This window comes from Solanum lycopersicum, chromosome 7 (genome assembly GCF_036512215.1).
Source record: "Solanum lycopersicum chromosome 7, SLM_r2.1".
In the NCBI taxonomy this organism is placed as follows: Eukaryota; Viridiplantae; Streptophyta; class Magnoliopsida; order Solanales; family Solanaceae; genus Solanum; species Solanum lycopersicum.
Window position 1 is genome coordinate 70,481,803 of NC_090806.1, and position 15,122 is coordinate 70,496,924.

Consider the following 15,122-nt stretch of genomic DNA (forward strand, 5'->3'; position numbering starts at 1 on the left):
TGAATATAACTAACAAAAGATTAACTATAGAATTTGAAATCAAATACATATGAGAAAAAAAAATTTAATGTACCAACCCTTTACAAAAATTTTAATGTACCAACCCTTTACAAATCGATTAGTATCCACAAAACATGTGAACAATATAATGTAAAAATAACGTATTGTTGTTGCTCCGAGTAACGTATCAGTTTGTTGAGACCCAACATACTAAATAGTTATCAGACATTAAAATTTGAAGAAAAAAACAAATGAAAACATATACTTTGGACAATAAAAGACTTGAGATTGGAAGTAGTGTTTTCCTTCCTTTTAGAAGGATGTTTTTTTTACAACATTTGATTTTGAGGATGATGATGCTTCCTTGTTCGACTTGAAAATACTTTGCTTCTTCTTCATTGCTACTGAGTCATTCAAAATTTTTAGATATGTTTTCGACCTATTGTCATTGTCAGAATCATATATTCAATTATTCTTATAGAAAATTGGTTGAGTAACCCCAATCTTATAAGAAGCACCCTTATCCATATATATCAAGAACAAAATTTTGAATAAAAACAAGAACTCGAATAAAAGAACAATGGAGAAAACAATTCCTACCTATTTAGATATTTGAAATTGATTGATTAGAGAGAGAGAATCGTTGTGAAATCAACTTGAAAACTGCTAACAATTTGAAAAGAATTTAGGGAGAAAAAAAAGAGTTGGAAAGGATGTGGGTAAACGTGAATTTCACTTGGATATTCAAAAGTTTCAAGAATTGGGATAAAAAAAAGGGAGTTTTGAAATATTTAAAAAAGGTAGGAAAAAGTGGAGAATAAAAAACTTTAAGGGGCCGTTTGATTACGTATAAGAGGGCATGTTATTCATGTATGAAATATTGTATCAGTTTTATAATGTTTGGTAAAAGTTTTTATGAGGTTGAAAAGTCAATATGACTTATATTATGTTTGGTTGCATTTTTATAGCCCTACATAATTAATACCAACATAACTTATGAATGAATCTATGTAAAAAGTTATGCATGGTAGAAGGTGGAATAAGTTATGTGGATATTATTTATACACGTCTTAAAATAATAAATTGCATATTTACCTTATTAATTTATTTTATTGTTTTTAATTGGAAACTTTATTGTTTTCCTATATATAGGTTTGTTGTTTTTATTTCTTTTTTATATTTAGATCATTTTTTATTTCTTTTAATTTATTTTATTTTTTTAATTGGAAACTTTATTGTATCATATCAACATGTGTTGTTTTTATTTCTTATTATATTTAAATTATTTTCATTTTTTTTATATACTTGCCATTTGATTGATTTATGCAAATACAAATATTTTTTTAATATTAGAAATTGATTGTATATTTTTTAACGGTACATATGCTAATCAATTATTAGCATTATATATTACTCAATATATTTCACATTTTATTAACATGTATTATTATTTTGTAAATAATATATATTAATAATTTAACAAGTTTAATATTCAATAGTTAATAATTCATGTATTGTAATCTCAACATAACTAAATAATACTTATCTACATAACTAATATCGACATAGCTAATACTCGCATGATTAAACCCAACATAACTAAATCCTGCATAACTAAATCCTGCATAACTAATATATGCATAACTAAACCGTGCATAGCTAATACCATAACTCTAACTAATAACCACACAACCCCTCAATATATAAAAATCAAACTATTTGTAAATAAAGAAATGAAATTTGTGTTTTCATTTTATTGGTGGGCAAAGAAAGGACAATAGAGTAAAAAGGCACATTAGCAATTCAAACCCGTGGAAAACCCGCTCTTCATCTCCGATTATGTATGCATAAAGCACTTGTTCAATTGAATTTCTCAGATCTGAGCGACAGATCAGCGCTACTCATACAACTTCAAAAAAGGAGGTTTCATGGTACATTATACTAATTTCTTTCATTTGTGAGAGTTTTGGTTTTGTTACTACTGATATATTGTTATGTATATCGATGTGTTTTAGGGTAAACTGAACTCCCAGAAACATAAATCCATCCAAAACGGTGGGTGCTTCTTTCAATTTCATCGAATCTTATCTCATTTTTAGTTTTTACTTTTTTTCCCTCTCAAAAAAAAGGGGCTTATTTGAAGCTGCTTCATCTACAGGTGGAATTAGAGAACTTAAGATTTACGAAGAGGCAGATAAGATAAAATACCAAAGCCGTGATTCTCTCAGCAGTCGGTGCAAGTAAGCCTACTATCTACTGGTCTTGTATTAAATGATTTACCCTAATAGCATACACGGAATATCAGCCATAGTTTGTTTTGTTCGGTTCATTGGTGGGGACGGGGGCCTAATATGTTGGGTCCCTGCTTTAAAAAAGAGAGTCTATTTGCCGAATTACAAAATTGCATCATATTTGAAAGTTTTGTGGAATTCAAACTATATATACATACTCTAAACTCATTAAACAGTGGTTTCATCTATTAATCTACCTTACTTTTTTCTTTTAAAGTTAGACATTTCTTAAATTGGCTCAATGGTTGGAGCAGATAGGATCTAAAACTTTTGATACAGCAAAAATATATGGTTCTGAGCCTGCAGCAAGAGCTTAAAACGAGCATTTTCTTATTTGAGAATCTGTTTCCTCCATTGAAGTGACAAAAAATCAGAATTATACCAAAATTTTAAAAGCCAAAAACTGAAGTTTTAATTAACCAATACTGTAAGATTGACTGAAGAAAATTGATTTGATTTGGTCCAATTTTTCAGGTTTTATGCCCACCTTTACCATTAGTACTTGAAAGCCAACAAAAAGAATTATCTTTTTTGTTTTTATGTATATGTGACCATCTCATGTTCTTAGGGGAAAGTCTGGTGTGCTTAGCATGATTGATGTGCAGACAAGTCAGAAGAACTTGAAGGTTGGTCCTATTTCGTTTCCTTTATTATTTTTTGTTAATAGGTTGCATATCTAGGCAGATGGGTTATATATTTTGTTAGTAATTCGCATGTATTTTATCTCGTAGTTCACAATTCTCACAACCATTCAAGGAACACATCCAAAAACCACACATCTTTTTTGAAGTGTTATGATATTGTTATGAAATAACCAAATAACTTGGTGATCTTTGTTAAATAACGACACCTTTGGTAAAAGACTACTGTGGTGACAATTGATTTTTGAAAAAAAGGTACTTTGGTGACATATGGTGATAGAGTGCGGTCATCATAAAATGCACCTATAGCCTAGACGCCTGTCTTGTCAAGGATCACTGGTCACAATTAAGCACTGGAACTAGATACAAAACAAGCTGAGTATTATGCCTCGCTTAGGCAGTGCTTCAGTTCCGTCACTGAGACACTAAGACGTGTGTTTTATCACCATGTGCCTTACTTTGAAATGTGAAGCACTGAACATATATATTTCTCTATGATTTTCCCAATTCCTTTTTTCCGATAGTTTTCTTATTTGTTTATAGTTGTCATTCTTGAATAGTGGAATTAATGTATATCTTCTGTTTCTATTTGTGCCATTTTCACTTTATCCGCTGTTTGAGCATAAAGGCTCAACACTTGTGCACTTCTTTTTTCTCGCTTTTCTCCTTTGATAATATTGCTAAGTATTGGTTCCTGTTCCACACAAGGTTCTATAGTTAATAATAAGTGTTGGCATTAAAATAAGCCACCTTACTTATTTAGACTTCTCTAAGTGTGCATAGGAATCCACCTCTCTGTACTTCGTATTTTGATGCATTGGACAGTGCATGAGTCATAGATTATATTGTATCTAGTGAATGTTATGCCTAAACTTGTTAACAGAATTCATGCGATGGTAAAATAAATCAATTCATTATACCTCAAAATCTTGATTTCTTACTTTCTTTTTGTCCATCCATCTTCATTTTTTCAACAGAGTGATATTAAGAACGAAGAGAAGACAAAAGAGAAATGCAGCACTTCTGGTAAGTTTAGGTGAATTTTTTTGGTAAAGTTACTAATTTTCATGTTTCAGAACCGTTCTCAGTATGCACTCATTGTATTTGCAGTTAAGATATTTGTCAAAAGAAAAGTATTGACTGATATCAGCAATATCAGGGGCAACTCTTTGAGAACCAAATCATATAATAGTTCCAAACTGGTGTAAGTAATTTTAATTTACATCCTGTCAAGTCTCACCTGATAGAGGTTTTCTTGTGTTTTGTGTTGTAGTCCTTAGTTATACTTTTACAGGAAAGTTGTGATAGGGAAAACTAAAAGTCTTATGGATTTATATGCTTTTCAGCGAACGGGAATCTGTGAATGGTTCTCCTAGTTCATTTTTTCTGTTCTCACATTAGATCTGAATATGAAATGGCAATGATGCTTCTTCAGGTTGCTATTGTAAGCATGCAGATAATTGTGTTTAACGAGTCAGCAACACCATGTAATGAGATAAAAGGTTTATGACATGATGATTAGTGTGTATGGGAGTATTTTTGTGATGTAAATTGTATCCATCATTTTGGAATCGTCGAGAGAAGAAAAGAGAACACATAGACTTCACGCGGCATGTCTTCTTTTTTTGATGAAGTAAATATTTGTATTAATAATGGGGGAATCCCATGTATATAAGTAGTCGAAAATATAGTATTATTCCCTATGGAAGACAACCAATCTTCTTAACATGCTGGAACCTCATTATTACACCAAAAAGAAACTAGAAATGAAAGGGCATTTATAAAGTATTCATGGCACTCTATCTTGTCAAAAGCTCTCGTGTTTGTTTCCTTCCATAGGACCCACATGAGTTCTAGTGTCAACATCTCATGGTCTTGATTTTTGCCTCCACCCAAGAGGTTGGCACTAAAATCTTGTCAAGTCTTGATCTTAATTTTCAGTTCTCCGCCTTGTCCTCATGAAACATATCTTATTAAAGGAAGACCAATAAGAAAATGGTTATCAATGAACTTCGAGAACTCCTAGTTGCACTTGACATCTATAATCCATCCTACTCCTAGTTGCACTTGACATCTACAATCCATCCTTTCTTTTGTGAGCCCAGTAGTATTTGAGTTCCCCCTCTAACATCCATGAAATATCTCATTCCATATAAAAGTGAACTACTCCCAAAATGTCTCCTTCGACTCCTCCCAATAGCTCATATACTCCCTTAAGGCCTTAAACATCCCCTGTTCCCATGTTTTTAAATGCAAGATGTTATTTTGAATTCTCATTTTCTTACCTCTGTTACCCCAACTTTCTCTCTTCCAGCAGAAGTTGTATGACCTTGACATTCTCATGAGTTGGAAAAACATCCTACCTGACCCACCTTATTTCCCAACACACTTCTTGCAATAAATACTGATATAACCATCATTTTATTTTTCTATAAACATTGTAAGTTTGACCTTCATTCCTCTTATATTCCAAGATATAGCCTAAGATCCATAAACTGTCATTTTATCCTTCCTATTTTTTTAATAATGACCTTTTTGTGTAGGTCATTCATTCCTTGTATGTTCCAAGATATAATTTTGTGATCCATTTTTTTCCTTGCCCCCATATCACATTTCCATCCTTCCCTTGTTCCCCCTTATACCTTCTCTCATGCACGACATTGTTACCTCTTCGTGAGGTGCCAACACCTTGTTTCCCTCCCACCATCCTATTCTTGTTTCCATCATCACTAGCTCTTTTTAACTCCTGTTCAGTGTCATTTAGAAGTTCTATGACTTTGTCCTCATTTCCCTCAAACAAATCACCTTACTATTCTTGTTTCTTAGTACAACTTACTGTCTTCCCCTATTCGTATAATTTTGTGTTCCCAGCAAGGCTGCATCATTGATTCACTCCCTTTGACCCAACTAGTCTCATCTTGATCAATAACAATAACACTTAAGTTATGCTCCTTGATCTTCAACTTGGCTAGAGATTAGCCCACAGATTTTTCGTCCAATGTACACATGCAGTTTATCTGTCATTCTTCCTTTAGTGTTTTAGCTGACCACCTCAACCTATTCTCCGTGCCAATAACCTTATCCAATGGTATTTTCATTATTTGTCATACTTTTCACATTCTTCATCTAATTCAATTTCGATTTTGGAGTGCCTCTCAACCCTATACAAACCCACAATTCTTCCCCCCTCTCCCACTTACTACTTCCCTCCCTCTCTCCCTCTCATCGTACTCCTTTCTTCCGCCCCTTCCTATTTAACAGGAAAGGCCTCAGTGTGTGGCTCTTTAATTTGGTTTGTTCTTTGCAAGGTTAATGCACAGTCCATAAGATCTTCCAAAAAATTTTAGATCAATGCATCTTGCTCTTGTGTTATTCTTATTTCTTAGCATTTTCCTTTCTTGTTTTCTTTTTCTTTTGGCCCCAAAACTGTAATCCTGGACTTCTTTGATTAATCATTGTAGTCCATGCAGGAATATCAAAAATATTATAATTTGAATTTTCTGTGGTTTATAATCTATAATCGCTTCCACTTGGTTGAGCTCAGTTTGGCATGATCTGATTCCATCTAATGATATTTTGATGCTTTACTTCCATTTTTGTTTGTGATTCATGATGACTATCTTTTCCTCTTTTAGATCTTTTATGTCCCTAGATGCTTAAATTATCTTAACACAATTGTGTAATATGTGCTTATTTTTTTCACTTGCTTTTTAGGGATTCAAATGATAAATGGTCAAGAATAACAAACAATTCATCAAGAAATTTTATCATGGTATGCACACATAACAATATTCTATATAAACTGTTTATGGTGATGTTCTTTATCTATATTTGTAATTTTATTTAACCAATAATAGGAAATTAAAAGGAGTCATACACAATGTGACTTTTCATCAGGAATCGACATTGAGCCATTTTGCATTTATCCTAGCTGTTGATGAGCTTATTTGCTTTATACGGGCCGAAGTCCCATGGTGTATGTTATTTCTAAATGATATTGTGTTAATTGAAGAAAGTAGCAAAGGTATAAACCAAAAGTTTGGACTATGGAGAAACATTCAATAGAGTAAGGATTTTAGAACTGGTAAAAGTTAAGATTAAATATATGTGTTGCAATTAGCTAGCATAAGAAAGATTAAGTTGAGGTGACACTAGATGAGTTGTGGTGCATATACAAACAATTTATATATCTAGAGTCGGTGGTTCAAGTAAAACATATGATAGATAGATGCTACACATAATCAAAATAGGATTGTTAAACAAATGAAAAACCAACAATGTTGTATGGAAGTGAATACTTGGCCTCTGAAGTCTAGCATATCCACAATTTGAGTGTTCTAGAGATGTGGATGCTAAGATGGATGTAATGGTACAAGATTAAAAATGATCATATTCGACAAAAAGTGCAAGTAGCACACAGAGAATTAAATGAGAGAATGTCTCCTAAATGGATGTCTTGTCCTATGCTGACCTCCAGATGCACCGGTCATAGGTGTGAAACCATGACAAGTACAGTTGTTAATAGTGTAGGCTTAAATCACATGGAAGGAAGTTGTCCCAAATGTCTTTTAGTTTCTTGGAATCCACTTAGACCTTGTGAGGAACAGGAAGAAATGGAAGAAAGACGTCAATATATTTGAGACATGCTAGTACACTTACTCATTCTTTTCCATAATTGGGTGTTTGGGCCAGGTTGCTCGCACATCAACTAATTCCAAGGTGTACCTTCTATCTCTATCAACATAGATACTGGGTAGCTCTGTCCACAAAGGCTTGGATAGATGGGACAAATTCACCTAGTGCCTTCGTTGGATTTGAACTTGACACTTCATGTGTTAGAGTGGGTTACAATCCCACATTGGTTGTGGACTGGACTAGTGACCCATATAAGGACTTAGGAAAATTTCCCCTTATGAGCTAGCTTTTGGGGTTGAGACTAAGTTAGGCCCAAGGGACATATCTTACTTGGTGTCAAAGCCATGTTCATCCGTGTCTGGACCCCATGTTAGATTGTCGGGTCGGGTGTGGTATTAGAGTGTCTTAGAGTTTCATATTGGTTGGGGGTGGACTAGTGGTCTCCTTATATGGACTTCGGCAAACCTCCCTTATGACCTAGATTTTGGGGTTGAGTTTTGTCTAAGGGCCTTATCAAAGTTCTTAACCCACTTCATTGGCCATTATAACACAACTTCTTTTGCTAGTACATAATTTACGTCCAATGTCTTCGAGGAGTTCTTTAGTCTAGCTAAGATAGAACTTCTAGTACTAGATAGGCTAACATTCATATTGCCAGCTCCAACTTGCTTGGAATTAAGTGCATATTGTTATATTTGTTATATCTGAAGGACACAAATTTTGTTTCTGGTCCTTCGAGAAGTGAGGGTCTGAACTTTGGTGTTGTTGAACAAGAACCCTATCATCATCCCATTGTCTTTTCCTTGCTTTTGATAATAGCTATGGCTAGTAAGACATGAACAAAACTTTGTTGTTAGGATCTCTTTATGCACATTTATTTCCGTGACTATGAGACCTAGCTCAAGTGGTAAGGTCTAGACTCTAGCCCCACCAACCCAAACCTCTTGAGATTACTCCCCTTAAAATTAACTGCGTAGTTATTGACTTTGTGTATGTGGGTAATTTTATTATTTGCAGTTTGAACTTGTAATCATAATATTGTAGCAGACATAAGATGGTCCTGGTGAGTGGTGACATTACAGCATCTAAACAATTACACCATTTTTGTTTAAGACATTCTCCATTAAGGGCAGAAAAGCAGAAGAATGGTGTAGTCTTTCACTGGAGAAGAGCACGAAGTATAAGTAGGTGTAAATGCTTACCATTTAAAAATAAAAGTCTCAAGTAGATGTAAAAATTGTCGATCTGAACCTATCTATGCTTGTGATCTGTGAATATCACATGTCCATCTTTTTCTTTGACCTGCTTGTGATGATCTCTAAAAAGATAATTAGGTATTTTAGTATCTTTAGTTTTTTCTGCTCAGGTCCTTGTGATTTTTCTTGGCTTGCAGTAGGTGCTGAATAGATTGTTGTTTTTTTGTACAAACTAGGGAAATGTGAGGACAAACATGAATGGAGCTACTGGTGATGAGGAAATCTTGACACGGGGTGAGAATTTTGTCCCAAAAGGATAAAGAAAAAGAATTGTCAGTCACAAAATAACGTGTTGCCTTTTTGTGTATGGGTAGCACCATTCAAAGATACAAAAGCCTCCTTTGAAGGACCTAAGACCAAAATTCAAGGCCGTAAATCAGTTACCATTGGAATCAGGTATTTTGGTATCATAAACATAGTTATATATGCTCTGGCTTCCATGATGAAAGTAATATTAACTCTCTGTAGTTGTATAAGTTTTAACCCTTTCTGTTTGATTTATTGAGGTCAACTAGAAGGAATGCTCTACCGCCATCAAGGTGTTTAGGTGTTCCATTTATCTTTCATTAATGTTTTCTTTGCTCATTACTTGACACATTTGTGTTATTTTCATGAAGGAGGTCTTTACTGACACTACAGCAGGTGAACGTTGACGATACAAACTATAAAGAGAAGGTTGTTATTACATATATATATTTTTGACTCAATCATGTGCTGCGAGGTTTGGCATAACAAAAATGTCTTGTCAATGTTAACTGGTTTAGTCTTTCACCGGAAAAGAGTGAGAAGGTTAAGTAAATTTAAGAAGACTGTTTGAACTTGTCTAAGTTTGTGACTATCAGGCAACCCTCTTTCTCTTTTTAACCTGCTTGTGATGATAGATCTTTAAAAAAGATGCTTAGGTATTTAAGTGTTAATTTTTTATGCTTAGGTTCTTATCTTTCTTAGGTAGCAGTAGGTGCTTAAAAGATTGTTTTTTTATGTTTGTAAAAAATAGGGAAACTTGAGGCGAAACCTGAGTGGAGCTACTGGTGACAGGCAAATTTTGACACAGGGTGAGAATTTTTCCACTAATAGGATAAAGAGGAATAATTGTCAGTTACAAAATAATGTGTTTCCTTTGTGTATGAGTAGCACCATTCAAAGCTGTGAAAGCCCCCTTTGATGGGCCAAAGACAAAAACTCAAGGCAGTAAATCAGCTACCATTGGAATCAGGTATTTTGGTATCTTCAACATAGTTATTTGTGCCCTAACTTCTTTGATGGAAGTACTATTAACTGTCTATAGTTGTATTAAAGTTTAATTCTTTCTGTTTGGTTATTGAGGACAACTGGAAGGAATGCTCTACCGCCATCAAGGTTTTTAAAAATCTCCTGTATATATTTCATTAATGTTTTCTAAGCTCGTGACTCGCCTTTTACTTGACACATTTTGTTATTTTCATGAAGGAGATCTTTACCAGTTCTAGAGCAGGTGAACACCAAGGGTACCCACAATAAAGCAAAGGTTGTCATTAAATATTTATACTTTTGTCTTAAGTTTTTGTCATGTGCTGCTGGACTGGAATCTTTGGCATTAGAAAAATGTTTTCTTAATTTAAAATTTGTGTACTTGTTCAGGAAAATCCCAAAGAGTTGGAGAAAGGCAAAGGAATAAATGGTGTTCCAGGTTAGATGCTCTACTTTGAGCATGTGATTTTCAGTAACATTAACTAACATAACTTCACTGATGTATGCTATGCTTCCTATCTATTTTCAGTTTTGGCAAAGCTTAAGGCTGCAGGGGATGTTTTACCACAGCTGAGCAACCACAACAACATCCGGAGAAATCGAGTTAGTGATGCCTCGGCAAGAATGTAAGTTCTTTTACTGATTAACTTCCTATACAACTTAACTTTTTTACCATTATCAGTTTGGACTTGAATGTGATGTTAGTCTATATATGAAAGAGATACTCAAGTTTCAGCAAAAAAATAATCTTCTTTTATCTCAACTTGTATAAAAGCTTTTCTGGTTGCACTTTACTATTTCTGGTGAAGAATTGGAAATCTGTCCATCGCATGTACCATGTGAGGTATATGTGCTTCAAGAAGAGAACATTGGGAAGGGGAACAAAATAAGTACTTTGCTGAAAAGGTCTGAAGCAGCAAGTAGTATACTCTTCAAGGGAGGCATCATGTCTCTAGGAAATCATGAAGCCAATACATATTTTGTTAATGCATATACTATTTGAGCTTAAATAATTAATATGAACATGTATGCCAAACTTCATCTAGTACCAACAAAGAAATCTACTCCAGGAAGGATTTGAGACAGCCCTTAGCATAAGTAGAAGTCCAAGAAATACATCACTGCAATTTGGGAGGAGAATAAATAAAATAACAAGCTCAAAAGAACTAACTGCTTGCTCTTACTCTGGTGACTTTAAGTCTATAAAACTGTGCTCTATTTGTTAATTTCTCTTCAGCAACATTTTTCATATTGCTCCTCCATTTAAAAAAGAATGATCTAGTTTGGCTTGGAACGGAGTTTAAGAAAAGAAAGAAGACTTTTTAATCTTGAGGTTCTAATTTAAAGTTATGTCAAATGTACCAAAATATCCTTTAATCTTGTGGCCTTAACATGCCACTTGAAAAGTTGAAGTTAAAGTGTTGACAAAAAAAGTAAGGGGTCGTTCTTTTTGAAACAGACTAAAAAAAGAAACTAGGTCATTCTTTTTTAAACAGAGGGTAACATTCTAGTGCTTAAAATTCTGTCTTGCTCCTTAAAGATAATAGTACTTTGCTGGTTGAGCTCTTAGGTAGATGTAGTAAATTGTAACATTTTATTGATTAAAACCCTTTGAGTAAGAAGTATAGGTTAATTAAGCATGGTTTCTCAAGTCATCATAGGTTGAGCTATGAGCTTGCCATTTTTTAATTGATTTGGAATAAATGACGCTATGTTCTTAATTACTTTGTGGCGTATCTCTCATCAGGGCTCCAAAGGGTCACACTAAGGCGGAAATTGGGGCATTAAGAAAAAAATCAGTCAAGGTAAATGGTGCATTTGTCATGTTTCACCCTCTTCTCCTTCCCCTATCTCTAGCAGGAAATGATACCATGAATAGTGAATTGTGTTCATCATTGTTGAATACCGTCTGGAATGTCAAATTTTGCAATCCAACAAAATAATTAATCTTCTCTTTTGCATTTTAGTAGCTATTTGGATGTTTCAAAATTTACTTTAACTTAAGAAATTAATAATCCTTTAATTTTGTTGTATATGACCTTATTGGAAGGGCATGGATAAGAAGTTATTTGCCTTGTCATTATATCAGTAGTGCTGGAAGAAAATATTAGGTCTCAAATTGCAAGTTCCTCCAGTTGGAACTTAACAATTTTTCATATTAGATCAAATTGTCCAGACTTAAGTGGTTTCATTTTCTTATCCAATATATCAATCATTATAATACAAACTTATATATAACTTATTTTTGCTTTCTACGGTAGTACTTTTAGTTTGTAGTATCACATTATGTTTCTTAGTAAAACAAGTGGAGGCAATTATTTCAAAATAACTACTGGAATTTTTGACTCTCAAAGTCCAATTGCTGATGTCTGTTTCCATAGGATAATCTCATTTCTTTGTTTTCTCTTGGATATTCCAGACAGTTCTGAAAATTAGTGCCAGAGGTCTCAATTCACAACCATTTTCAAAGTCAAGCTCCATGTCAAATGTGCACAAATGCACCTCTCGAGTTGCAATTCCATATAAAAGGCTGGAGGATGTTAGTACCTCTTCCCTGTCAAAATATGCAACATCAGATATTTCAGCTGAGCAACCTCATCAAAAGGAAGTTGTTTCTAGTAGTAATGGCAGCTTAGATACACCTGAATGTTCAATTGCCAGGAGGAAATCTTATCGTAGGAAGTCTTTTACGTGTTTACTGATGGCAAGGTCAAAGGTTGGTGTAAAATCTATTTTCTTTCAGATCATTCATTTCTTCTGTTCTCTTTTTGTCCATATTAGACTGCTGACATGAGAGTGAACAGTTTCTCAAGGAGCAATGTGGAAGTGTAAAGCTGGAAAATTTGTCAAACATTTACGATAATTGCAATCATCTTGAAGTTACTGAATATGTTGATGACATCTATCTGTATTATTGGGTTATAGAGGTGAGCTAATAATATACTTTCATCTGTCTCATTTGAACTAACAGCACAAGTTTTCCTCTATTCTTCCGAAGAAAGACATGCTTTTTGTATTTTTGACATCCAATTGCTTAAGCTGATTCTTACTGCAGGCTCAGAATCAGCCTATCAAAAACTACATGGAGATTCAGAAGGAAATAACACCCCAAATGCGTGGCATATTGATCAACTGGCTTATTGAAGTATGTCTTGGTTATTCTGCATATATGCATTTTCGTTTTGCTTGTGCATACTTCCTTGATATCACTTTCAGGGTTTTACTTGTCTCGTCTAGGTTCATTTGAAATTTGATTTGATGCAAGAAGCTCTATTTCTTATGGTTACACTACTGGACTACTACTTATCGTTAGTGAGGGTCAAGAAGAACGATCTGCAGCTAGTTGGCCTTACTTCACTGTTTTTGGCATCAAAATATGAAGACCTTTGGCATCCGAGGGTAAATATTTATGCATTTACTTCTTTTTAGGATTTATCTTTAGGTATATCAAGGAGTTAATTTTGATCAATATGTGGCTCAAATGTTTTATATGAATAACACATTTAGTAGGTAACGTTCTGATTGAAATATGTAACTGCTCTTTCACCTCAAAATTCCAAATGCTACAGATCATAGACTTACTAAGCATATCTGGGGAGTCATATACTAGAGATCAAATGCTGGATATGGTGAGCATGCATCTTCTTTAGTTTCAACATTTTTGTGATTTTCTTTTTTTGTTGAAAATAAAATCAAATAATAAAAGTGTGCTCTCTCTAACACCTTAAACTTTTAGATGAGATGGACACACACTTCAACATGGTATCTCATGATATCAGAGCACGCAAAGGTCCTAAGATCGAATCTCACCGCTACCCAAATCAAAAAGAATTTCCACGTGCTTGACCCATGAAAAATATCAGGTCCGGACGTGAGGGCTCGTGTTGAAAATATAATGAAATAATTAAAGTGTTCTCTCTCTAACTGTTTAAGCTTTTAGATGAGATGATCACACACTTCAATACTTTTTCCTTCTTTTATTTTTGGAGGGGGGGGGGGGAGTCTATTGTAACATGGGCTTTTAGCTATGTTGCCGCACCCGTTGACATTTGAAGAGTTCGAGCAACATAGGCTTTTAGTGGTATTACCCTCCACTCGTGGGATTACACTAGGTTTGTGGTTATGGTTATTTGACAGTTTTGCACATCTTCTTTTACAGGAGAAGGATATCTTAAGGAAATTGAAGTTTCGCCTTAATGCAGCAACTCCTTATGTCTTCATGCTAAGGCTTCTTAAGGCTGCTCAAGCAGACACAAGGGTAGGGAAAAACTTTTAGAATGAGTAATAACAGAATCCCCTCCTCTCAAGTTGGTGATCAGTTCAATGTCAATCATATTAGAAAATGGACAGTTTCCCCCACCCCTGGCTAGCTTTCCTGAAATCCTAGTTAATATTTCTGCATATGTGCTGAATGTTATTAGAGTGAGCTATAAATCTCCTCAATCAAGCAACTAACATGTTTCTAAATTTATGAAAATCTTCTTCTAGTTTGAACATTTGGCCTTTTACCTCATCGAGCTGTGCTTGGTTGAATACGAGGCTTTGAACTACAAGCCATCCATGCTTTGTGCATCAGCTATTTATGTGGCAAGATGTACGATGCAAGTAATGCCAGCCTGGACACCACTGCTGGGAATGCATGCACGTTATCAAGAATCCCAACTCAGGTAAATTTCTGCATAGTGTTTGTGGCTCTTTTCTCTTTGCTCATTGTCATCTACTGATACATAAATTCTTTGAATGTTCAGACAGTGTGCGGAAATGATCTTGCGGTTTCACAAGTCTGCAACAACAGCCCTGCTGAAAGTCACACATGAGAAATATATGTGTTCCAGCAACGGCAAAGTTGCATCAATAAGACCTTTGGAGAGTCTCCCTTAAGACTATATGAATTGTAGCGACTTCTCTTTGAAATCTAAGCTCCAAATGAAATGTTGAGACGTGATTCTTGTGTGTTGAAAAGAAAGGATTGATTACTTATGCAATCCCTCTGTTATATCTGCTGATTTTAGTAGTGCAAGTACATCTCTTTCTGATTTCATTTTTTCTTTTTGAAATTATAGATCTTC

The 15,122-nt window shown here is 34.4% G+C and overlaps 1 protein-coding gene across 5 annotated transcripts; it reads left to right on the forward strand.

Moving 5' to 3' along the window:
* The first annotated feature begins 1,733 nt into the window (after nucleotides 1-1,733).
* LOC101252903 (putative cyclin-B3-1) lies at nucleotides 1,734-15,094 on the forward strand. 5 transcript variants are annotated; one of them, XM_004243917.5, is made up of 26 exons: nucleotides 1,734-1,931; nucleotides 2,016-2,055; nucleotides 2,159-2,240; nucleotides 2,860-2,917; nucleotides 3,910-3,958; nucleotides 4,043-4,136; nucleotides 6,647-6,704; nucleotides 9,000-9,057; nucleotides 9,138-9,219; nucleotides 9,330-9,362; nucleotides 9,441-9,498; nucleotides 9,821-9,878; nucleotides 9,958-10,039; nucleotides 10,150-10,182; nucleotides 10,273-10,330; nucleotides 10,444-10,492; nucleotides 10,583-10,679; nucleotides 11,801-11,858; nucleotides 12,473-12,769; nucleotides 12,858-12,980; nucleotides 13,109-13,198; nucleotides 13,291-13,452; nucleotides 13,623-13,682; nucleotides 14,213-14,311; nucleotides 14,542-14,720; nucleotides 14,802-15,094. In XM_004243917.5, the coding sequence occupies exons 1-26, from the start codon at nucleotides 1,929-1,931 to the stop codon at nucleotides 14,932-14,934; spliced, it is 2,193 nt and encodes a 730-aa protein (XP_004243965.1). In that variant the 5' UTR covers nucleotides 1,734-1,928; the 3' UTR covers nucleotides 14,935-15,094. The 5 variants fall into 5 exon arrangements, 4 of the variants coding, with proteins under 4 accessions (XP_004243965.1, XP_069143279.1, XP_025887978.1 ...); XR_011210848.1 differs by lacking the exon at nucleotides 9,330-9,362 and having other exon boundaries at nucleotides 13,270-13,452; XM_069287178.1 differs by lacking the exon at nucleotides 9,330-9,362.
* Nucleotides 15,095-15,122: the final 28 nt, after the last annotated feature.